This window comes from Delphinapterus leucas, chromosome 5, assembly GCF_059928025.1.
Source record: "Delphinapterus leucas isolate spDelLeu-1000000601 "Yukka" chromosome 5, BTC_Dleu_Yukka2, whole genome shotgun sequence".
Classification (NCBI taxonomy): Eukaryota; Metazoa; Chordata; class Mammalia; order Artiodactyla; family Monodontidae; genus Delphinapterus; species Delphinapterus leucas.
This window is the reverse complement of record NC_143133.1, coordinates 35428114-35454424: the sequence shown is the minus strand read 5'-3', so window position 1 is coordinate 35454424 and position 26311 is coordinate 35428114. Positions and strand designations below refer to the sequence as shown.

The 26311-nt window shown below is 34.3% G+C and overlaps 1 protein-coding gene and 1 long non-coding RNA gene across 2 annotated transcripts in view; one reads left to right on the top strand and one right to left on the bottom strand.

Annotated features, from left to right (window-relative positions):
* Positions 1–9730, top strand: part of LOC149749115 (uncharacterized) — a 239093-nt gene extending 229363 nt beyond the window's left edge. Inside the window, exon 4 of the long non-coding RNA XR_016393229.1 lies at positions 1094–9730. This is a non-coding gene — a long non-coding RNA (uncharacterized LOC149749115). The remainder of the gene's footprint in view (positions 1–1093) is intronic.
* The window catches only part of TACR3 (tachykinin receptor 3), a 61216-nt gene that overhangs the window by 21441 nt on the left and 13464 nt on the right, over positions 1–26311 (bottom strand). Inside the window, exons 2-3 of the mRNA XM_022567158.2 lie at positions 14384–14572; positions 12481–12631 (exon numbers count right to left, since the gene is read on the bottom strand). Coding sequence (XP_022422866.2) covers positions 12481–12631; positions 14384–14572 — 340 coding nt within the window. The remainder of the gene's footprint in view (positions 1–12480; positions 12632–14383; positions 14573–26311) is intronic.

Here is a 26311-nt window from a genome sequence, read left to right as displayed (position 1 = left end):
ATAACTTGGTACTTTAGTTGTATGAAAAAACTGATCCATTTCAGAGAAATGAGAATCTGATCTGTACTGTTAAATCACCCAAAGACAGAGATTTTGTGACTTTCCTCTAAAATTTTAAAGTACCATTAATAAATTCATGTCTGGAAAATAGTCCCTTTTGCTTATAACAAAATTTTTTGGTTTGTTATCACAGAATATAACAGAGTAGCCATTGATATGCCTTATATACATTAAGAACTGAGATCATCACAGCAAAATGTCCCTGAACTATGCCTCCCATCTCAGGCTATGAGACTTGAAGAAGGTATGGGTATACACCTTTACCTCTGAATCATGTGCTCAAAGCTGCCTAAATTCTCAGATAACTTATAGGAAAAAGATAAGAGAGCAATAGAAATGGAATTGTAAGGCCTAAGATCTCCCATTCATTGTATTACAGATGATCCTTAAGTAAATGTAAGCTGATTTATTTATTGCCTCAAAACACTGGAGTTTGTGCTCACTGTACTGAATACTTCCTAGTGAAAATATGTGGTCTGATAATGAAATGTTCCAGGAGATGCCTCATGAAATCTTATGTCTAGAAGTTAGATTTTAATGTTCCAGGTATTGTAATGATGGAGACCTGGCTTGTATTCTCAGTCAAGTGAAAGAAAAAGTGTCTTCTAGTTCTCCATGAAGCCTTGTCTAAAATTGAACACTCTCTCTTGTTCAAACTGGATTAAATGTGGCATACAAACTTATTGTCACCAGTCATTAGTTTTCAATTTCCTTGAGGCACTGTGTATGAAGGGAACTATTATCTAATACTTGATCTTCTGCTTTTTAATCAGCATGGGTAGCGTTTGAAGGACCTGTTGTTTATTCTAATTATTACTGGAGTTCCTATTCCCTTGGTTTTGCAACTACTATTCTGTCCATTGTTTTCAGTTCTTTTAGGATGCTTTTTTCCTTTACAGATTTAATATGTGAGGCATGTATGTGTTCCTTTAAGGTGTCGGTGAAAACCATTCTTTTCATCTGGGCTTAGATGGCCATGGAAAAAGGCTTTAGGAATTTCTATTTCAGAGACTTTATATAATTTTCATTTCAGATCATGTTGGCGAATGATGAAATAATAAGGCAGAAATAATCTGACGCTAATATCTGAGAGTCCAAAGGTAAGAACTACTTACAGTATATTATTTCACCAATATAAATATTTCCAAATAAAAACAGGTTAAAAACAGGTTTGGGAGAAATACAAATAATTTTAAAAATCCATAAGTTTGGAAATACACTGCGTGAAGCACATAGAAGTACAGAGAATCATAGTCCTTTGGGGGATCTACTACTTAAGCAAAGTAGTAGAGGTGAAAGTCTCTCTGAAATCTTTTCAGAAGTGAAATAAAAATGAAAACAGTAGCAGAAAGACATCTGAAAAGACTTGGAGCAAGTAATTAGATCACATGCATAAAGGGTTCATGTGCAACCTGGTGTGACAGAAACAACAATAACAACAACAACAACATTAGTTTTCTATTTATAATCCTCTCCTGACTTGAAGGAGAGTGAAATTGGGTCTATGGAGAATATTGCGTTTGCTGAGAAGGGTAACGGATGTAGGTGGGGATTGCAAGTTTGGAATTATTTGAATCATAGGATCTGTGCTACAGTTTGGATTATAGGAACTGTGCTGGATTTGTCTTGAAAAATAATGGGTGAATAGGCTTTCTGAGGCAGAGAAATGGATCAAGTAGAGGCTGCAAGAAGGAAAGGTGAAGAGGGAGAGAGAGACACATACAATTGCCTGGGAGCTGACTTGTAAAGAAATGACAAAAGAGTTTTATGTTCTGAGAGGCAAATTCTCCCTTTGGGCTAATGTACAAAATCCTCAGCAAAATTTACATTTGTCATTCAGGATACATGAAAATGAAAAAAAATGATATATATGAAGTTACTTAAAAGCTGGGTCATATGAATAATGGTAAATGAAAACAGTAGGTTATCGGGAACTAGCTGTCATACAAAATCAAGAGTCAGAATCACTTATAGAGCACTATGTGGGGGGCAGACAGGTGTCATTCTAGGCACTTTTAAGGACTGCACTGTCCCTTGTTGCAAAGATTATGTAAAGATGGAATGGCAAAATACCGTGAGTATTTGACCTGTGAGTCACCAGGACCATCTGCCAGCATACCCAAGGTTAAGGTGGGACTGACAGCAGTGCCAACAACAGTGTACTTTATGAGCCTGCACAAAGCATGAAAGGGGACACAACAGAGCGCACTCACAGGTGAACAACCCCAGAGGAGGAATACTCAGAGGATTCTCTCCCAGTGGGAGTACTTCAATCCTGCCTACCTTGCATCACAGATCAGAAACACAGCTAAGAAGCATATCTCAGGGCCTCTACTTCAACAACTAGGGAGCACACCATACCCCTGACAGGGCAGTGACAACCACAGAGCAAAGGGGAGGCCCAGCTCAATATCCAGCTCACCCACCAGGGGGCAGAAACCAGAAGCAAGAGGAACTGTGATCCTGCAGGCTGTGGAAAGATACCATAAACACAAAAAGTTAGACAAAATGAGATGACAGAGAAATCAGTTGCAGATGAAGGAGCAAGATAAAAACCTACAGAACAACTAAACGAAGAGGAGATAGTCAATCGACCTGAAAAAGAATTCAGAATAATGATAGTAAAGATGATCCAAGATCTCGGAAAAAGAATGGAGGCATGGATTGAGAAGATGCAACAAATGTTTAATGAAGACCTAGAAGAACTAAAGAACAAACAGAGATGAACAATACAATAACTGAAATGAAAAATACTCTAGAAGGAATCAATAGCAGAATAACTGAGGCAGAAGAATGGATAAGTGAGCTGGAAGACAAAATGGTTGAAATCACTGCCATGGAACAGAATAAAGAAAAAAGGACAGTCTCAGAGACCTATGCGACAACATCAAACACAAGAACATTTGAATTACAGAAGTCCCAGAAGAAGAAGAGAAAGAGAAAGGGCCTGAGAAAATATTTGAAGAGATTATAGTCAAAAACTTCCCTAATGTGGAAAAGGAAATAGTCACCCAAGTCCAGGAGGTGCAGAGAGTCCCATACAGGATAAACCCAGGAAGGAACATGCCGAGATACATATTCATCAAACTAACAAAAATTAAATGCAAAGAAAAAATATTAAAAACAACAAGGGAAAGCAACAAATCACATACAAGGGAATCCCCATAAGGTTATCAGATGACTTTTCAGCACAAACTCTGCAAGCCAGGAGGGAGTGTCAGGATATGTTTAATGTAATGAAAGGGAAAAACATACAACCAAGAACACTCTACACAGCAAGGCTGTCATTCAGATTCAGTGGAGAAATCAAAAGCTTTACAGACAAGCAAAAGCTAAGAGAATTCAGCACCACCAAACCAGCCCTACAACAAATGCTAAAGGAAGTTCTCTAGGCAGGGAAAAAAAAACTTCAAAGAGACCACAACTAGAAACAAGAAAATCACAAATGGGAAAGCTAACTGGTAAAGGCAAACATACAGTAAAGGCTGGAAATCATCCATAAAAATATATTAAAATCAGCAACAGTGAGAAGAGAAGTTGGAAATGGGAATTGCATTTGAAATGAAGAGACCAGCAACTTAAAACAACCTTGTATATATATAGACTGCTTTATCAAAACCTCATGGAAAACACAAACCAAAAAACTACAATAGATACACACACAAAAAAGAAAAAGCAGCCCAAACACAACACTAAAGATGGTCATCAGATCACAAGCAAAGAGAACAAAAGAGGAAAGGAAGAAAAAACACCTACAAAAACAAACCCAAAACAATTAAGAAATTGGCAATAGAACTACATATCAATAATTACCTTAAATGTAAATGGATTAAATGCTCAAACCAAAAGACTTTGACTGAATGGATACAAAAACAAGGCCCGATATAGGCTGTCTACAAGAAACCCACTTCAGACCTAGGGATACATACAGACTGAAAATGAAGGGATGGAAAAAGATATTCCATGCAAATGGAAATCAAAAGAAAGCCAGAGTAGCAATATTCATATCAGACAAAATAGACTTGAAAATAAAGACTGATACAAGAGACAAGGAAGGTCACTACATAATGATCAAGGGATCAATCCAAGAAGAAGACACTAAATTGTAAATATTTATATATGCAGCATAGGAGCACCTCAATATATAAGGCAAATGGTAACAGCCGTAAAAGGGGAAATCAACAGTAACACAATAATAGTGGGGGACTTTAACACCCTACTTACACCAATGGACAGATCATCCAGACAGAAAATTAATAAGGAAATACAGCCTTAAATGACACATTAGACCAAATAGACTTAACTGATATTTACAGGGCATTCCATTTGAAAGCAGCAGAATACACTTTCTTCTCAAGTGCACATGGAACATTTTCCAGGATAGATCACATCTTGGGTCACAGATCAAGCCTTAATAAATTTAAGAAAATTGAAATCATATGAAGCACCTTGTCTGACCACAACGCTCAGAGGTTAGAACTCAATTACAGGAAACAATCTATAAAAAACACAAACACATGGAGGCTAACCAATATGTTATTAAATAACCAATGGGTCACTGAGGAAATCAAAGAGGAAATAAAAAAATACCTAGAGACAAATGACAATGAAAACATCGATCCTAGATCTATGCGACACAGCAAAAACAGTTCTAAGAGGGAAGTTTATAGCAATACAATCTTACCTTAAGAAACAAGAAAAATCTCAAATAAACGACCTAACATTATACCTAAAGCTACTAGAAAAAGAACAGAGAGAACCCAAAGTTAGTAGAAGGAAAGAAATCATAAATATCAGAGCAGAAATAAATGAAATAGAGACAAAGAAAACAGTAGCAAAGATCAGTGAAACTGAAAGCTGGTTCTTTTCTTTGAGAAGATAAACAAAATTGATAAATCTTTAGCCACACTCATCAAGAAAAAAAGGGAGTGGTCTCAAATCAAAATTAGAAATGAAAAAGGAGAAATTACAATGGATACCACAGAAATACAAAGAACATAAGAGACTATTATAAGCAACTATACAGTGATAAATGGAGAAATGGACAAATTCCTAGAAAGGCACAACCTTCCAAGACTGAACCAGAAAGAAACAGAAAATATGAACAGACCAGTCACAAGCACTCAAATTGAAAGTGTGATTTAAAAATGTCCAACAAACAAAAGCCCAGAACCAGACGGCTGCACAGGCAAATTCTATCAAACATTTAGAGAAGAGTTAACACCTACCCTTCTGAAACTTTTCCAAATATTGCAGAGGCAGGAACACTCCCAAACTCATTCTACAAGGCCACCATCACCCTGATACCAAAAACAGACAAAGATATCACAAAAAAAGAAAATAACAGGCCGATACCACGGATGAACATAGATGCAAAAATCCTCAACAAAATACTAGCAAACAGAATCCAACAACACATTTAAAGGATCATACACCATGATCAAGTGGGATTTATCCCAGGGATGCAAGGATTCTTCAATATACGCAAATCAATGTGATACACCACATTAACAAACTGAAGAATAAAAACCATATAATCATCTTAATAAATGCAGAAAAAGCTTTTGACAACTTTTAACACCAATTTATGATTAAAACTCTCCAGAAAGTGGGCATAGAGGGAACCTACATCAACATAATAAAGGCCATATGTGACAACCCTACATCATACCCAATGGTGAAAAGCTGAAATATTTCCTCTAAGATCAGGAACAAGACAAGGATGTCCACTCACCACTTTTATTTGGCATAGTTTTGTAAGTCCTAGCCATGGCTATCAGAGAAGAGAAAGAAATAAAAGGAATCCAAACTAGAAAATAAGAACTAAAATTGTCACTGTTTGCAGATGACATGATACTATACATAGAAAATCTTAAAGATGCTACCAGAAAAATACTATAGCTCATCAAGGAATTTGGTAAAGTTGCAGGATACAAAATTTATACACAGAAATCTCTTGCATTACTATATACTAACAACAAAAGATCAGAAAGAGAAATTAAGGAAACAATCCCATTTACCATCACACCAATAAGAATAAAATACCTAGGAATAAACCTACCTAAGGAGGGAAAAGAACTGTACTCAGAAAACTACTAGATACTGATGAAAGAAATCAAAGATGATACAAACAGATGGAGAGATATGCCATGTTCTTGGATTGGAAGAATCAATAATGTGGAAATGACTATATTACCCAAAGCAATCTACAGATTCCACACAATCCGTATCAAATTACCAACGGCATTTTTCACAGAATTAGAGCAAAAAAATTTACAATTTGTTTGGAAACACAAAAGACCCTGAATAGCCAAAGCAATCTTGAAAAAGAAGAATGGAGCCTGAGAAATCAGGCTCCCTGACTTCAGACTACACTACAAAGCTACAGTAATTAAAACAGTATGATACTGGCACAAAAACAGAAATATAGATCAATGGAACAGGATAGAAAGTCCAGAGATAAGCCCACGCACCTATGAACACCGAATCCACAACAAAAGAGGCAAGAATATACAATCGAGAAAAGACAGTCTCTTCAATAAGTGGTGCTGGGAAAACAGGACAGCTAGGTGCAAAAGAATGAAATTAGAACACTCCCTAACACCATATGCAAAAATAAACTAAAAATGGATTAAAGACCTAAATGTAAGGCTGGACACTATAAAACGCTTAGAGGAAAACATAGCCAGAACACTCTTTGACATAAATCACAGCAAGATCTTTTTTGATCCACCTCCTAAGTAATGAAACTAAAAACAAAAATAAAATATGGGGCCTAATTAAACTTCAAATTTTTACACAACAAAGGAAACCATAAACAAGAAAGGAAACCATAAACAAGATGAAAAGACAACCCTCAGAATGGGAGAAAATATTTGCAAACGAAGTAACCGACAAGGGATTAATCTCCAAAATATACAAACAGCTCATGCAGCTCAATATCACGAAAACAAACAACCCAATCAAACAATGGGCAGAAAATCTAAATAGACATTTCTCCAAAGAAGACATACATATGGTCAAAAAATGTATGAAAAGATGCTCAAGATCACTCATTACTAGAGAAATACAAATCACAACTACGATGAGGTATCACCTCACACCTGTCAGAATGGCCTTCATCAAAAAATCTACAAATAATGAATGATGGAGAGGGTGTAGAGAAAAGGGAACCCTCTTGCACTGTTGGTGGGAATGTAAATTGGCACTGCCACTATGGAGAATAGTATGGAGGTTCCTCAAAAAACTAAAAATAGAACTACCATATGACCCATCAATCCCACTCCTGGCATATACCCAGAGAAAACCATAATTCAAAAAGAAACATGCACCCCGATGTTTATTGCAGCACTATTTACAATAGCCATGATATGGAACAACCTGAATGTCCATCAACAGAGGAATGGATAAAGAAGATGTGGTACATATATACGATGGAATATTACTCAGCCATAAAAAGGACTGAAATAATGCCATTTGCAGTGACATGGATTGACCTAGAGATTGTCATACAGAGTGAAGTAAGTCAGAAAGAGAAAGATAAATATCGCATAATGTGGCTTATATGTGGAATCTAAGAAAATGGTACAGATGAAATTATTTGCAAAGCAGAAATAGAGTCACAGATGTAGATATCAAACTTATGGTTACCAAGGGGAGTGAGGGGAGTGGGATGAATTGTGAGATTGGGATTGACATACACTACTATATATAAAATGGACAACCTACTGTAATGATAGCCTACTGTATAGCACAGGGAACTCTACTCAGTGCTCTGTGGTGACCTAAATGGGAAGGGAATCTGAAAAAGAGTGGATATATGTTTATGTATAACTGATTCACTTTGCTGTACAGCAGAAACTAACACAACATTGTAAAGCAGCTATACTCCAATGAATTTTTGTTAATTAATATAATCATTATCACCAATAATTAACACCCATTTATTGATCACAAAATACATGTGTTGACATCTAGCAAACTGATATAGAAAACCCTTGTAAAAACAAAAGTATATGCATGGTGTAAATTCTTTTTACTAACATGAAATTTTTGTTTACTGGAATACTATATCAATAATCTATAATGGGGAGAGTCCTATATTATTTTACTAGTGGCAGGGCTAAGAAATATTTTTATTTAACAAAATATGGAAAACTTTCAAGAACAGTTTCATTTATTCAGCAATAGATAAGTAGACCTCATTTTTGGTCCTGAGGATATAATTTAATCCTGAAGACATGAACTTTGTCCTGAAGATTCAGACTAAAATCTTTCCTCTCTGTGCTGAGTCTAGGGGCAGAGTATCAGGTTGGAACTCAGGAAGCCTAATTTCCAGAACTAGTTCTCCGTTTAAACATTTTTGACCTTTAGCAAGTCACATCACATGACTGCATTTTCTTATGTATAAAATGAGAGTGCAGCTGATTCACAAAACTTTATTCTTTCAATTATTTATTAATTCACCATCCAGAAATCATTATGCTACGCACTGAGGAGACAATAGTGAGTACAGCACTTCTCTTCAGTAGTCTACAACAGATTTGGGAATTTACCTGTGGTAAAATGCCCCGCATTTCTTAGGGACATTACCAACCATCATTTTAATTTAATCTAACCTAATTTTAAAGTACCTTATTCTTTCCTCCTCTGTTTTTTTGTATACTCTAACAGTACTTGAACTTATTTTTAAATGAGGTTTAATTATAAACTGAAGAATTGTAAATGGATATTAAATGATATATTGTTGAGATAAGTGAAATTTCAATTATTCAAACAGTCTAGTTAAGACTATTTAAGTCTACATTAAGAACTACTTAAGCAAGGTAAAAGAGCTTGAGTTTCCTGATTTGTTAAAAATGGAAGAAAATAGTTTCCACTAGGCTTACCTCCTGGGGATATTGTGGAGATTAGTACAGTCTATGTATGAGAATACAACTTGTATAATATAAATACTCAGACGTAAAGTATCCTTCTGAAACCTGGTCCTTTGAGCAAGTTCTCTAAAAGAACTCAACTCTAAAAACTTTTGTCCAGGATTCAAGTCCAAGTTCTGCTACATATTAATTTTGTGAGTTTGAGATTCAATTTCATTTTTATGTAAAACAAGAAAAAATCACATAGATACTGTGAGAATTAAATAATATTCATGTGAGAGTTATTTAGAAACTGTGACTCACTGTAAAATGTAGGTCAATATTATGTTTAAAAAGATAAATGGCCAGTTTTATACCTCTTTACTTTTCTACCACATGATGCTTTCTTATCTTCACAGTACTGGCATATATATTTACAGTAAAGTGCCTAAAGTAACGGGTACCATTTACTGAGAACAGTTCTATGTGCCAGGCACTTTTTGAAGTACCTAACAAGTATTGCCTCATTTAATCCCTATACAGCCACATAGTATATGCATTATTATTATTTTCATTTCAGCTTATAGGGATTGTAACCTCTCTGAGGCTCAGATAGGCTATATTCCCCAAGGTATGTGCCAGAGTCAGCATTTGAACTTGGCACACTGAATAAGAGTCTCTGTTCCCATTCATTACATTAAATTGTCTAAGAGTAACATAAAAGAATGCCATTTGTTTATCCATTCATCAACCCATTCTATATTTCTCTGAATATGTATTTTCCAATTCTCTCAAAGTTTAAATATAATCTAATTCCATAAATAAAAAATCATTTTTAACTAAACAAAAGGATTTTATGAATTTTTATATGTAAAAATAAACAAGAATCACTGAGAAAATTCTGGGAAAAAAAGTAAATAGAGGTGAAGAGTTGCCCTATCAGATATTAAAGTACATATAAAGCTTCATTAATTTAACCAGTATGGTGATAATGCATGAACTGCCAGATAAAACAGAGTAGAAAGGAGACTGAGCCTCAAACACATTGGAGAACTTAGAATATGATAATTGTATCATTTTAAGTTAGTGTTGAAAAAGATGGGTTACTCAATAAATGGAGGTAGATATAACAGGAAAACATCTAGAAAATAATACTGGAGTCTCATTCCACAACTTACATAAATAAACTTCAGCTACATTTAAATTTTACACAACAAACATATTATGAAACCACTAGAAGAGTTTGATTTAATCTAATCTATCCATATAAAGAGTGATTTTATAAAATTGACAATAATTGATACTATTCTCACAAGAGCATGTTCTGAAGTATTGAAAATTGTAAGATAGTGGTCCGGGTTCATTCTTTTATATGTTGCTGTCCAGTTTTCTCAACACCATTTATTGAAGAGACTGTCCTTTCCCCATTGTATATTCTTGGCTCCTTTGTTGTAAATTTCTTGAGCATATACGTGTGGGTTCTTTTCTGGGTTCTATTCTGTTCCATTGATAAATGCGTTTGTTTTTATGCCAATACCATACTGTTTTAATTACTATAGCTCTGTAATATAGTTTGAAATCAGGAAGCATGCTGCCTTCAGCTTGGTTTTTCTTTCTCAAGATTGGTTTGGCTATTCAGTGTTTGTATGTGGTTCCATACAAATTTTATAATTATTTGTTCTATTTCTGTGAAAAATGCTATTAGAATTTTGATAGGAATTGCATTGAATCTATAGATTGCTTTAGGTACTATGAGCATCTTAACAATATTAATTCTTCCAATCCATGAACACAAAACATCTTTCCATTTATTTGTGTCTTCTTCAATTTCTTTCATCACTGTCTCATTGTTTTCAGTGTATGGGTGTTTCACCTCCTTGGTTAAGCTTATTCCTAGATATTTTATTCTTTTTGATGCAATTGTAAGTGTTATTGTTTTCTTAATTTCTCTTTCTGAAAGTTTGCTATTAGTGTATAGAAATGCAACAAATTTCTCTATGTTGATGGTAGCACTTGTTATTGATTTCATATGCTAAACTTAATTTTCCTTTGAGAAATCCACATTGTGTAAACTTGGTTGCAATCTTCCCTGCACCTGTAATTGCAGCATGAGAAATATTAATGGGTAATCCATAGAGGAATCTTTTCAAGTGATTGCCACACACTAAAGGGCTGCAGATATTTCCTCCTAAAGTGCTATCTTTTCTTATATTTTTTGAAAGAAATAAACACTTCCACTTCTCAAGTACTGTAGCAAACTAGAAAGGAATACACAGAAACTTTTCTAGGCTTTTCAAAATAATTCCTATCCACTGCCACTTAGGAAGAAGATTTAATCAAAGCAAGTGACATTTGCGATCAATGCAAAGCTTAGAGGTAGGCGGTACACCCGATTGCAAGTTGTATCCCCGGTGGGGCAGAAGTTAGAGAGAGGGAACGAACAGCTATTAGTTTTCTTTACACTTCACTGCTTCAATTAGAAGTATTTCATGATAATATTATTCATATCTGTTATAAATTTTAGGTGTTTTTTGACTTTGTTTTGATTTTAGTTATTTTCCTTTAAGACAATGGGGTTTTGAAATACCCAGTTGGATAAATTTTCATTATATCCTGATTAATTAAACTATTTATATAATTTCAGCAGTATGAAAGGCAGGTGTGTTCTAATGGTGTTCTTTGATTTATCAGCCAAAATACAAACTTTTCTCAAAATATCTTAATGAAAAATACTTGGTAAAAAATTAGGAACTTCTATATAAAAGTGCTTACAATATTTATTTTTCTTTGTTGGGGAAATATTGTGTTATACATGACAGATACTTAAAAAGATAAGTTCATGGTTTTTGACTTTAATTTCCCTAGAAAATCTACTACTAAAATGTTGGTTTTATACCTGGATGATAATATACATTTTTTTAAACACATTTATTTATTTATTTATTTTTGGCTGTGTTGAGTCTTCATTGCCATGTGCAGGCTTTCTGTAGTTGCGGCGAGTGAGGGCTACTCTTTATTGTGGTGTGCGGGCTTCTCATTGCGGTGGCTTCTCTTGTTGTGGAGCACAGGCTCAAGGCGCATGGGCTTCAGTAGCTGTGGCACACGGGCTCAGTAGCTGTGGCTCGCCGGCTCTAGAGCACAGACTCAGTAGTTGTGGCACACAGCCTTAGTTGCTCCGCGGCATGTGGGATAAATGAAACTTCTGAAAGACTATATAGTACATAGAGGCATTCTGTTCAATAAAGGACAAAGATAGCTAGAGCTGCAGAAATACAATCCACTGGGACTCCTACAGTGAAATTTCAGAAGTTTCACGTGGTGTAATTAAGAATGCTCTGCAAAAGGTAATAAAAAGTCTTTCTGTAAGGAAGTAACAATATCCCAGACTGATATTGTACATGGCCAGTGGCTTATAGAAGATAAAAGGAAAGTAAAATTAAAATTGATTAAAAAAAACAGGAAAAAAGTAGGAGTCAAGCATCAAATCATATTATATTAAAATGCCATAACTAGGTTTTTTCCCTTCTCTTCACACAAATGCTGGATAAATTATATGAAACAGTACCTTCCTTTTAGCCTTTAGCTGCTCATGATACTTGTCACAGGTGTCCCCTGGGATCTCTCCTCCCCAGAGAGTGATTCCAACAATGGTGTATGTGATACCCATGATGAGCAATGGGAAACAGTAAACCAGTATAATAACAATAATATGGTAACTGTAAGAAATAAGAAAAATATATGCTGAAGAGCGTACTGAAATGAAATAGTAAGACTTTGAATTCATTCCATTTTAAGTCATAATTGAACATGCCAAAGATTATTCCCACATTTTCTCTAAGTCCTCATTTCAGAAACCCATCACAGTACTATGCTATTGTCACTTACAATCATCCAGATGCTACCAGTTGATCTTTGTCAATCTTTACTTCGTGTATGAAAACTATAGCTGAACTGTAGTGCTCATTTAAACTACACGCGTTCTCCCTTGCATAGAAGCTCAGGATGAATGCCTTTTCTCTGCTTGGTAGTCATTGAGCTAACCTAATTAAATGTATAATCGGAGGAAAAGAGATGGGACATATTAAACTGATGAATTGACATATTTTCTCCTATGTAAAACTATTACATATATCCTACAACATCAGTCATATTTGAAATAAATCATTCTTCAACCAAATGAAGAAAATGTGACTAGATGCTCTGAGTCACACTGGCATTTTTCCAAAGTCATGGTACATTTGATTGCATCATTAAATTTGGTAAATAATATACAGGTGTGTTAGTCACATCAAAATTATTATACTATAAATTATAACTAAATTTTGGGATTTCATAGCTTTCAATAAAAATTATCAGGATGCAATTAGGGAGGACTAGAAGGGCAACCAATAACATAATAGCCAAATTAGAATTTGTATAAACTTTTGGGTGGCTTCTACTATCTTATGAAGGCTTTAAGTTAATTAAAGAGCTTGGCATGCTAGTCTTCTCAATCCCAGTTTTTTTTTGTTTTTTTTTTTTGGTAAAGGGAATCTTAAATCTTCTTGATTTCTGTACCCTGATAGCTTATTAAGTATTAACTAAGTCAATGGGGAATTAAGTCAACAAATAATTTAATTTTATTATTTTGATTAAATTAATTTTGTTATCATACAACCTAAGAATTATTAATAGTATATAATGGATAGATGCAGTCCTCAGTTTCATAACTGCTGCCTGCTTTTCCTTTAATAAGTACTTCTTAATGTTTTTCTTTAAAAGTCTGCATGCTGAGTAGAGCAGAGTTTGATAAAATGGCTGCTTTAAAAGATGATCACTGTATTTGCATCATTTGTTATTTTTAAAGGAAAAAATAGTTCACTAAATAAGAATTTTTTGAAACAAAATTTAAATGGTCAGCATAAAACCCAAAATGCAAACAATTGAACAATTATGTTTTTTTCATTTGCTTTTCTTAAGGTGGGTTCAAATTATGAAATATCAAATTCTATCATATAGCATTCCTATTTCCTTTCTAACCTAGTGCTTAAGTTTCTTTAATGCTAAAACAAAGGAACACAACCAAGAACCTACTAAGACTTCCTTTCCCTTCAGCCAGTCTTCTTAAAAGAGCAATCTGCACCTTTGGGTTTCAGTTCCTCCCTTCTGGCTCGTTTCTCAGTGGATAACAACCTGGCTTTCCTTTGCACTTTCATTTCCAGTGATCTTATCAGTTCCTCCAGAAACTCTCCAGAGCTACCCCACATAGAGGTCTTCACATTTTTCCAGTTAGAAACCTTTGTAACTTATACAAACAAATTGACTATATCATATTGTAGTATAGTATTTTTACGTGTCTCTTTCCCAAGTAATGTGTGAGCCCTTGAAGGAAATATCTATGGCTTATCTATGTAATAGTTGCTCCCAACCTGTAGTTCATTACGTGTTCAACACATTTAGTTGAAAATTGTAATAGAGCGTTAACTTACGTGAAATGTTGTTTGGGACCTTCTGGCCATTGCACATAGCAAAGAGTACGGCCCGGCATGACTTTGGTTTTGGAGTAAAGACACTGAGGGAAGGCAAGTAGAAATGCTAGAATCCAAATGCCTCCAATGACAATCTTGGTTGCAGTGGCAGACAGTCTGGGCTTCAAGGGATCAATAATGGCCATATACCTATATAAAAACAAGCAAAACCATTTTGTTGGCTATCTTGTTAATGGAGTTTAAAATGAGTTTCAGAGGAGTTTCCGGGGCCAGGGTTATCTCTCTTCTGGTAAACAAACTGAAAAAGATTTTGCTTGTATAAAGGCAGCATAGAATAATTATGGCATAGTCTTAGGAATCAGGCAGATCAAGGTTCAAACCCTATCCTGTCACTTATTTAACTTTTTGAACTCCATTATTTTTAAAATAGAAATAAGAACCCCCCTCTCTTAGTGGTGAAGTAACGATCAATAGAAATAATGTAAGTGAAAGGTATTGATTATTTGCTGCTGTGCCTAACACATTATCAGAACTCATATGTCTGCTGGATGGAATTGGAAAGATGTGTATTAAGTGCTTAAAAATATGAATTCTGTACCCCAAGACCTCCATTTTTCTTATGTATGTTTAACTTTTTAAAAAGAAAATTCAAGACAACTAATATGGATAATGTCTACATGATTGACAAAATGAGGAATCCCTCATAAGGATATTGTCAACATGCCATTTAAAAGCATCCAGAGACAAGTTCAGGTTTAGATAAGGATGAATAAGTCAAGTTTGACTGAGACTATACTTTCCTATTACCTCTAAAATTGAATTCATACTGTATCATATAAATCTCCATAGTATTTATCTATGTAACTATATATAACATAATTGTTATAGGAAAATATATTTAAGGCTCTAAAATATTTACATATGATTTTTAGAGCGCAACTTTTTTTTTTTTTTGCGGTACGCGGGCCTCTCACTGTTGGGGCCTCTCCCGTTGCGGAGCACAGGCTCCGGACGCGCAGGCTCAGTGGCCATGGCTCACGGGCCCAGCTGCGGTGGGATCCTCCCGGACCGGGGCACGAACCCGTGTCCCCTGCATCGGCAGGCGGACTCTCAACCACTGCGCCACCAGGGAAGCCCTAAAGTGCAACTTTTTGAGAAATTAGAAACTGTTTGAATATGGTAACAGAAGTCAAGCTTTCTGCACTTGGTAAAATAGTAAGAATATGTCTGGGAGAATTAAATTCCAGATTTAAATTGGATAAAATGGCTAATTGCCAAATTATGGCTAATACTCAGAGTAGAAAATAACATACACCAAATGAATTATATTTTGGCATTTCTATCAATAAAACACATTCTTATTTAATTGTATTATTTTTACTATTGGCCATTTTGTGTTTCTCAAATATATTTTTATGTATGAAAATTTTTCAAAGGTAATATTTTTATCAAAGAATGAGTATTACTTAAACCAAAAACATTTAATCTTATGAATGTAACTATTTCAAAATAAGGGTAATTCATTAACTTGTTTACTGCTCTTTGCTTTTGTAACTATTAGGCAGAATTAGATCGTCAGTAGATATATTGGAACTTATCTACCTACTATTCATAATGTTAACTTTAGTTGTAATTTACTTAAAGAAAGTACTCTTAATTTATTATGTATGACAGCTATTAGGCAAAAGTGAATGTTAGATATGAAAAAAGTAATCATAAGATGGTACCTTGGTTTAGAGAAATAAAGTGAATCATACAAAGAAAATAAAATACACATGTTTGAAACTGAAAACTGTTTAAAATTCACCTCTCATGCTTATGTTGGTAAAGATAATAATAGCAACATATATTGATTGCTAAGCATGACTAGACAACTTATTGCACACAATATATATACATATATATACATTTAGTATCCAGAAAAATTCAATAAATCAACTAATATTATCTCTATTTTACAGAAAAGAAAACTGAGGCTTAAAGAGTAAGTAAAGTATTTAAAAATGTCCCAAATGGTAGGAATTGGAATTCTAAACCAGTCTGCCAATCCTGAAAGTCTACGTAGGTACAGATTATGGCTTTGAATATAACCACTCGTTTAAGGAATTGTGGGAGAGGAAGAAAAATATATAAGGTAGATGACTTGAAGAGAATCAGAAGTCGCATCTTGTCTCTAAATTCAAAAGCATTTATGTGCAATATTAAAGACGAAAGTCAAATATATAAAGGCAATAATTGTGATTGGTCATTTCTGTTCCCATTGCTATGGACTATAAATCACCATAGCATTTCTCTCATTACATTGAACTGTTGCTTTATGGTGTTTCCAGAGTCAGACACAGTACTTATCAATAAATTTTGTTGTACTGAACTGACTATTTCTCAATCTTATCATAATCTTTGCTTTTTCGCTTGCCTGGAAATTTATGAATGCTATTTGAATATTTAGACAGCTGATTTTTTGAGACTGTAATGAGAAGTTGAGTGATGTGAGCAGGTTTAGAGTCTTGTACAGCTACTACAGGATGGACAATTCAAAATAAACTACAAATTTCTTATTGACTTTTTTTGTCAATTAGTTTAATGTTAGAGAAATTATTTCCTGACAGGTAGAATATTGTTTTAGTTGGATTGTATGGAAACAGTCAATTTATGTTCTCACTAACTAACACTTTAGTGAAAGTAGACATTTTGAAACTTCAAGCTGACATTTTTGTCATTTCTAGTCTGATCTATTATTCATTCATTCAGCCAACATTTCTTGGATGTTTACTGTAGTATCCCAGATACTGTAGTAATACAACAATGAGAAAAAAATGACCTTCACAGAACTCACAGTCTAGTGAAGTAGATAGATACTAATCAAATAATCTCACCAATAAACATAAAGTTACAAATATAATAAGTGTTACAAAGGCAATGTTTATGGCTGTGTGAGTGCATTTACTGGGGAAAACATTTAGATTGTGAATCAGTCTTCCCTAAGAAAAGCATTCTGGGTTGAAACTTGAAAGGGTGACTAGGCAAGGTAGCAGAAGGGTGAGCATTGCAAAGATTTCTGGAGGAACAAACAACATGTGAAAAACTCCTGTGTTAATGGTGGGTTTTTGTGGGTTGAATTGTGTCCCCCTAAAAAAGGTACATTGAAGTCCTAACACCCAATATCACAGAAGGTGACCTTATGTGGAAATAGAGTTTTATATAGGTAATCAAGTTAAAATGAGGTCATTATGTTGGGCCCTAATTCAATATAAGGTGTAAAGGAGAACTTTGGAAACAGAGAACCACACAGAGATTGCCACATGAAGATGGAGGATTGAGTGATGTATCTACAAGGCACAGAATGTCAAAGACTGCCAGCAATCCACGAGAAGTTAGGAAGGGGCAAGGCAGAATTTCCTCATAGGTTTCATGGCCCTTGCCAACACCTTGATTTCAGACTTCTAGCTTCTAGAAATGTGAGACATAAATTTCTGTTGTTACTCAGTTTGTGCTAGTTTGTTACAGTAGCCCTAGGAAACCAATTTGATGGGTAAGGGTGGGTGCATTGTGCACTTGAGGAACTAAGGGCTAATGTAATTGAAATGCTGAAAGTGAAGGGGGAAAGTGATTTGAAACGAAGTTGTAGTTCAGGTTATAGAATTTTGTCCTCTGGAAAGTAATTGAGGTGATTCAATCAGGAGGGGAGAGTAATCAGATTTTAGCCTGGAGAATGGATTGAAGGAGGGAAAGAATGGAAGGAAGAAGATAAGTTACCTCATTATTGTTTTGGTTTGGGTGAGAGATGATTGCTGCTTGGAATAGAGTATTACCACTGGAGATTGAATTACATTAACGATTGAGGAAAATAAAGAAATGTTGAAATATTGTAGAAAGGGAGAGCCAGTTGACCAAAGAGGTAGGTAGAACTTCCAGGCACTGCTGAAGACCAATTTGAAATTGGTGATTAGGAATTCACTGTGGCATCAACGTTTCCTATTCTGTGACTCTCTCCTGGAATAATAATTTTCTCAACAGTAAGCATGAAGAAAATGGATCCTTAGGGTCAAATAAATACCCTCTGGACCTTGAGAAGAAATTATCAAACCCAGGATACAATCTCTCTCAAATGAGTGTCAGTACTTTATTCTTCCTTTAAAGAAATGTATATCTTTGATATGATCACACTAGATTTTCCTAGGTGTTTGTCTGAGCTTCTCATTACCATTTTTCCCCACCAAATAGATTCTCAAATACGTTAGAGTCTCCTTACTCTGACTGTTTCACAAAGAATAGCTAAGATTGGATTCTTTACTCTTCCAATTAGCATAACACCTAAACAAGTTTTAAAGTCACTTTTTGTTGTCTTTCATAGAGGAAGAAATTCTCAGAAATATCCATCAGAAGCTTACATTATAATGCCATCTTTTATTAGTTTTCCTTTTCACTCTAATACAGGACCAATGTCCTTTACCATGTACTTCTTTTCCTGACATAATTGAAGGGATCTTTTTCATCAAAAAGATGATGTCTTTTGCAAAACAGAATTTTTTGACATAACTTTACTGCTCTCAGTAAGTAAGCCTTTCCATTTTGTAATTGTTCTTGGTATATGGTATATTTTTTCCTTTTGGTAGCATTTTTTATTAAGCTCTGTTTCTGGATCTTTACATGCTTATATACATTTAAAATTTTTGGTATAAAGAGAGAGTGCAGTCTCCAGATGTTTATTTGATTATATTAAGTAATATTTGCCTGAAATAATATAGATTTTACTGTTTTCCAGTTTGCTTCTGGCTACAGTAGACATTGCTTTAGTCTGTAAATTCAGGATCCTATAATCTGAAGTGAGGAGATGAAGCCCAAGGAAGGAGCACTTGGTAAGAGATATGTATACAGCTGGAGACTTAGCCAATTTGCAGCAATCCTGAAAGGCAAGAGTGGTAGATATATCCCAAAGGCACTCTCCTTCCCATCCTCTCCAGAGGTCTCCCATTAGAAAAAGCCAAGAAGAGACCCAAGAGTGAGGGACCCTATTGATACAGTCAGTCTACAGAAGTAGTCAGCCTGGTGGGCAGGGGCAGAAAAAAGAGTGGAATAGATAGTGAGTAGATATGAATTGAAAAATGGACATTATCCAGCTCAGATAATAATTTCATATTTTTCACATGCTAGTTTCCTTGCTGAAGTGATTTTTCTTTTGCTTCGTATGTTATTCTAAAATTGTATGACTGGAAAACTTCTAACCATCCTTTAATTTCCATTCAGATTACAGACTGATCACTGTAGATTCTTTCCCTCTCTCTGTGCAGAGTTAGTTTTTACCTCCTCAGTGCTGCAACAGCATTATGCTCATAATGATTTTAGCTCATTGGAGATATGATTTATTCTTCTCTGTGTTCTGTAGCACCTAACAAAGTGTCTATATTAGTCAACATCATTGTTGAATAGTGACTGCAAATAGTTGTTGAATATTTGGACAGATGGATTGGTGAATAATTGTTTACAAATAAAAACTTAAGCGTGTACACAATTTTTAAAAGGAATAGTTTTCTTAACTTTGCTAAATGGGAATAAACATGGCGTAGAGTATGATTATGAGGTTAAAATGACATTACATAACACAATGTATTCAAGGAGACTTAGGTAATATCAGGCACAGTAGACACTCAACCTAAATCACTCTAAAACTATATTGAATAAAAAATTAACACTTGAGAACTTAAAAAATGTTGCTGTGGTAAGCTCGAGACAAAAATAAACAAAGATAACTTATTTAATGTGGTTCTTAGCTAGTTGTGATCAGAGTAGAAAGAAAAATAAGTTCATGCCAAAATTCTGATCTAAGGATTAAAAAAAAAAACTTCTTTTAATATTGTTATAACTTTTCAACAGAAACTGTTCCATCAGGGTAGTGCATTATAGGTTATTTCTCTTTCAAATCTCTCCTTTTAGAAGAATTTCTTATATGGAGAGCACTAAGGTCTTCTATGTAACATCAGTCAGGGCAACTAGTGCTCAGTGGTTCAATGATTAAATAGAAATGTTGCATGTTATACTTGGAGACTCTGTAAGTTCTTTGGGTGTTCTAGGAATTAATTTCCTTCAATTTTGTTTAATATGGCCTATACCATATTAAACTCCTTTTTGAAGTGGCCTGTGGCGGTTCCACTCTGTTATCCTTAAACTCAGAAAGATGACGTTGTCCATCAAGCAGAAGGAGTACCCAATCTGCAGGTAATTAAGTTGTGATGATGTAAATGCTTATTTAACTGTGCAAATGGAAGAAAGAAGGTATAGATAACCTCTAAACTGGGATAATAATACATTATTGGATATATACTTAGATAATAAATATATTCATAGCATCTAGGATAATGACTGCACATATTTGGCACCCGATACATATTTATTATATGACTAAATTAATGAATGAATGGAGGTGATTTTTAAAATTGTTTTTCTGTCATTTTCTATCATTGAATAATTTGTGCTCAAATTACCTTAATAAGGTATCATGAAAATATAATTAAAGAGAAAAATCAGATATGAAAAAAACAGCAAACAACAGCAACAATAACAACTACAAAAAAAAGAAAGAAAGAAAAGAAATAAAAGGCATCCAAATTCAACAGGAATACTGTCTTTATTACTGACAGAAGTAATACTGTCAGTATTATTAGCAGATGAAATGATCTTCCTAAGGAATCCACAAAACCCCAAACCCATTAGAATTAATAAGTTCAGCAAGGTCACAGAATACAAGTTCAATGAATTGTATTTCTATACACTAGTTATGAACAATCTAAAAATGAACTTCAAAAAAGTCTATTCAGTAGCACCAAAAACAACCTAAGTGTCCATCATTGGATGAATGGATAAAGAAGATGTGACACATATATACAATGGAATATTACTCAGCCATAAAAAGAAACGAAATTGAGCTATTTGTAATGAGGTGGATAGACCTAGAGTCTGTCATACAGAGTGAAGTAAGTCAGAAAGAGAAAGACAAATACCGTATGCTAACACATATATATGGAATTTAAGAAAAAAAAATGTCATGAAGAACCTAGGGGTAAGACAGGAATAAAGACACAGACCTACTAGAGAACGGACTTGAGGATATGGGAAGGGGGAAGGGTGAGCTGTGACAAAGCAAGAGAGAGGCATGGACATATATACACTACCAAACGTAAGGTAGATAGCTAGTGGGAAGCAGCCGCATAGCACAAAGAGATCAGCTCAGTGCTTTGTGACCGCCTGGAGGGGTGGGATAGGGAGGGTGGGAGGGAGGGAGACGCAAGAGGGAAGAGATATGGGAACATATGTATATGTATAACTGATTCGCTTTGTTATAAAGCAGAAACTAACACACCATTGTAAAGCAATTATACTCCAATAAAGATGTAGAAAAAAAAAGAATAATTTAATAAACATAGGAAGAAATTTAATAAAAGAATTGAGACATATATTGAAAACTACAGTGCATTGTTGAAACAAATTAAAGAAGACCTCAATAAATGGAGAGACAGTCCATGATCATGGATTGGAAGACTCAATATTGTTAAGCTGACAATGCTTTCCAAATTGACTGAAAAATTCAACAGAATCCTTATAAAACTTCCTATTCTAATTCCAGAATTTAAAAAACTGATCTTAAAAATAATTTGGAAGTACAGACCTTCTAGAATAGTCAAAAATTTTGAATAATAAAAACAAATTTGAAGGACTTATACTTTCCATATTTCAAAATTTATTACAGGGCTACAGTAATCGAGACAGTGTAGTACTGGCATAAAAATAGACATGTAGATCAGTGAAGCAAAAATATCAAGAGTCTGGACATAAACACTTACATTTATGTTCAATTGATTTTTGACAACTGTGCCAAGGCAATTTAATGGGGGTAAATTGTATTTTTTCAACAAACAGTGCTAGGACGATTAGATATCCACATGCAAAAAGATAAATTATACGGTTATGTCACACCACACATAAAAATAATCTCCAAATGTATCACATATAAATGTGAGATCTAAAACCATAAAACTATCGAAAAAAAAACATAAAAATGAATTTTCACAGCCTTGGGATAGCTAATGATTTTTTAGAACTGACTACAAAAGCAAAAACAATAAAAGAGAAAAATGATATGCTGTACTTCATGAAAATTAAAACTTTTTGCTTTTTAAATATGCAAGGAAGAAAGTAAAGTGACAAACCACAGACAAGGAGGAAATATTTGCAAATAATATGTCCAGTAAAGGAATTGTGTTCAAAATACACAATAACTCTCACTATTTAATAAGAAGACATATAACCCAATTAAAAACAGAGAAAACAATTTGAAGTCTATGCAAAAGACTATATGTGATATAAAATGATTCCATTTATATCAAATTCCAGAAAAGTCAAATCTGTAGCAGGAGAAAATAGCTTAGCGGTTGTCTAGGGCTGCGCGTAGAATGGGGAGTGACTACAAAATTGGAAGTGAGGTTTCTTTTTGAGGTAATGGAAATATTCTAAAATTAAATTGTGTTGATGGTTACAGAACTAAAAACTTACTAAAAATCATTAAATCATATACCTAAAATGAGTATATTTTATGGTATGTAAATTATAACTCAATAAAGCTGTTAAAAATAAAATCTTAATAGTAAGAAAACAAACAATCCAATTTAAAAATGGGCAAATGGCTTGAATAGGCACTTCATCAAAGAAGATGCATTAATGACAAATAAGCACATGAAACTTGTCTAATATAAATATCCATTAATGAAATGTGAATTAAAAGCACATCAAGATACACATTAAAATGGCTAAAATTAAAACAAAAATACTGACAATACCAATTGCTGATGAAGATCTGGAACAAGTAGAACATTCATACACTGTTGGTATGAATACAACATGGTATAGCCACTGTGGAAAGCAGTTCCACAATTTCTTATAAAGTTAAATATACATTTACCAAATGACCCAGTAATCCCACTCCTACTTATTTACTCTAGAGAAATGAAAACTTGTTTTCACACAAAAATCTTTAATGGATGTTTATGATCTATGAATAGATCATAATTGTTCAAAACTAGAAACAACCTAAATACCCTGCACAGGGTGGATGAACAAATAAACTTTGGTGCCTCCATACAAAGAATACCCTCAGCAATAAAAAACGAGCAAACTTTTGATACACTCAACAACTTAGATCTCAGAAATGTTATGGTGAGTGAAAATAGCCAGTCTCAAAGTTCACATATTGTATGATTATATTAATATGATATTTTCCCAAAAAATCCAGACTACAGTGGAGAAAGATAAATCAGTGCTTCCCAGGTTCTAGGGCAGAGAGAGGGTATGAATACAAAGGTATAGCATGAGGGAGTTTGTTTGTAGTAATGAAATTGTTTTGTGTCCTGATGGTGGTGACTGTTGCATGAATAGATTCATGCATTAAAAATCCTAAATCTGTACATCAATTAAAGTCAATTTTAGTACAGTTAATTTTAAAATTAAATAAAATTATGTAATTAAAATTTACATTTCCACACATCATGGGATCAAATTTGTGACTTCTAATCATATTAGACATTCTTGGTGTTAAAATGTTTGTGTGAAAGGGGTTACCATGTAAACACTAACCAAAGAAAAGATTGTCTAGAGACTGTCATATAGAGTGAAGTAAGTCAGAAAGAGAAAAACAACTATTGTATATTAACGCATATATGTGGAATCTAGAAAAATGGTACAGATGAACTGGTTTGCAAGGCAGAAATAGAGACACAGATGTAGAGAACAAACATATGGGCACCAAGGGTGGAAAGCTGGGGGTGGGTGGTGGGATGAATTGGGAGATTGGGATTGACATATATATATATATATACACTAATATGTATAAAAGATAACTAATAAGAACCTGCTGTATAAAAATAAAATAAAATTCAAAAACCATCACAAAAATTAGGCTTTAAGGCATGAGGTGTTAATAAATGCAAAGAGGGACATTTCATAATGACAAAAGGGATAAATTCATAGGAAGGCATAACAGTCCTAGATTTGTATAAATATTGCTTCAAGATATACAAAGCAAAATGGACAAAACTAAAATGAGGGATACATTCCCAGTCATAGTTGGACTATCACGCTTTTCTCAATAACTGATAGAAGAAGACAAAACAACAACAACAACAACTAGTAAAGATAAAAAAAGATTTGAACATAACAAATGTGATGTAATTATAAAGGATCATTCATTATGTCAACAATTCTTTCCATTTTTTTTGAAACGTATATGTTGCTTGTAGTTTTTCATTTTTTTTTTGTTTTTACTGAATGAACCCTTTAGAATGTTCTCCGCTAAAAATTAGCAAATGGAAAAATTAACAAATTAAACATATCCAAATAGAAGATGAATGGAAATTACTACGCAAAGGTAATGAAACTCAGGATGAGTTGTATGGAACAGGTTACAGCAAAGGCAGAACGATTGTCCAGGTTTTGACAAGTAAATTAATAACAGAATAAAAGAGTAATGAGGAAGCATATGAACATTTAGATCTTTCTACAAAGTAAGATTGTGGTAGAATAATTTTGTCCTGCTTTATAGAATGTTACATTTTCCCCTTAGATTATTAAATACACATTTTGGAAATATAGCAGAGGTCCCTCACAATACTGTGAGTTACTTCCAGGAACTGGACCATGATCCCACTGTATATATCAGAGAAACACCCCCTCATGCTTCTAGCAGGATGAAGGGGAAAAGGACTTTTTAAACACATCAGAGACTATTCTTCTTAACACAGATGTTTCTCTCCATTTAGATGGGACAGATGTCTAGAGTAGGTTAGAGTTGGCTATTTCCCTTCTCCCAAGTGGAAGGCTGATGCAGCTGGACTGGAGTATATCCTCCCCTCAGGACAGTTAGACTCCGATAATACCCCAGCAGATTAAACTCTGGCCAGCTAGTTTCCTCTGAGGGCAGTCCTTGTTAAGAAGAAGTAAAAAACAAACTTATGGTTATCAGGGGGGAAAGAGCAGGGGAGGGATAAATTGGGAGATTGGGATTGATTACATACACTATACTATATGTAAAACAGATAACTAATAAGGACCTACTGTATAGCACAGGGAACTCTACTCAATACTCTGTAATGACCTATATAGAAAAAGAATCTAAAAAAGAGTGGATATATGTATATGTATAACTGATTCACTTTGCTGTACAGCAGAAACTAACACAACATTGTAAATCAACTATACTCCAATAAAAATTAAAAAAAAAATAAAGGGAGGGAAAAAAACGAGAAACACTTGTGAAGTTCACAGAACAGAGACATAGGCTCACTAAATGACTGAGACCTAATTATAGGACTCTAGAATGCTTCCCCTTCCTCCGTACCTCACCACCACATTACTAACAGTCTATTTAGAGCAGTTCCTTTTATCCAGAACATCATGTCCAGCTATCAAAAGACAAAAAACAAAAAAACAAAAAACAAAACCTGAAGAGATGAAGCAAGCATGAGAACCAGGCATAGAAGGGATGTTGGAATTATCATACTGGGAATTTAAAACAACTGGATTAATATCATAAGGGCTCTAACTGATACAGCAGACAGCATGTAAGAATAGCTGGACGATGTAAGCAGAGAGATGGAAATCCTAAGAAAGAAAGAACCAAAAGAAGTGCTAGAGTTGAAAAACACTGCAACAGAAATGAAGAATGCCTTTGATGGGTTTATTAGTAGACTGAGCATGGCTGAAGAAAGAGCCTCTGAGCTAGAGTATATATAAGTAGAATCCATAAAAACTGAAAAGCAAAGAAAACGAAGACTGAAAAAACGGAAGAGAATATCCAAGGACTGTGGGACAAGTACAAAAGATTTAACATGTGCATAAGGTTCCCAAAAGGTTCCAAAAACCTTAACAGACACCTCACCAAAG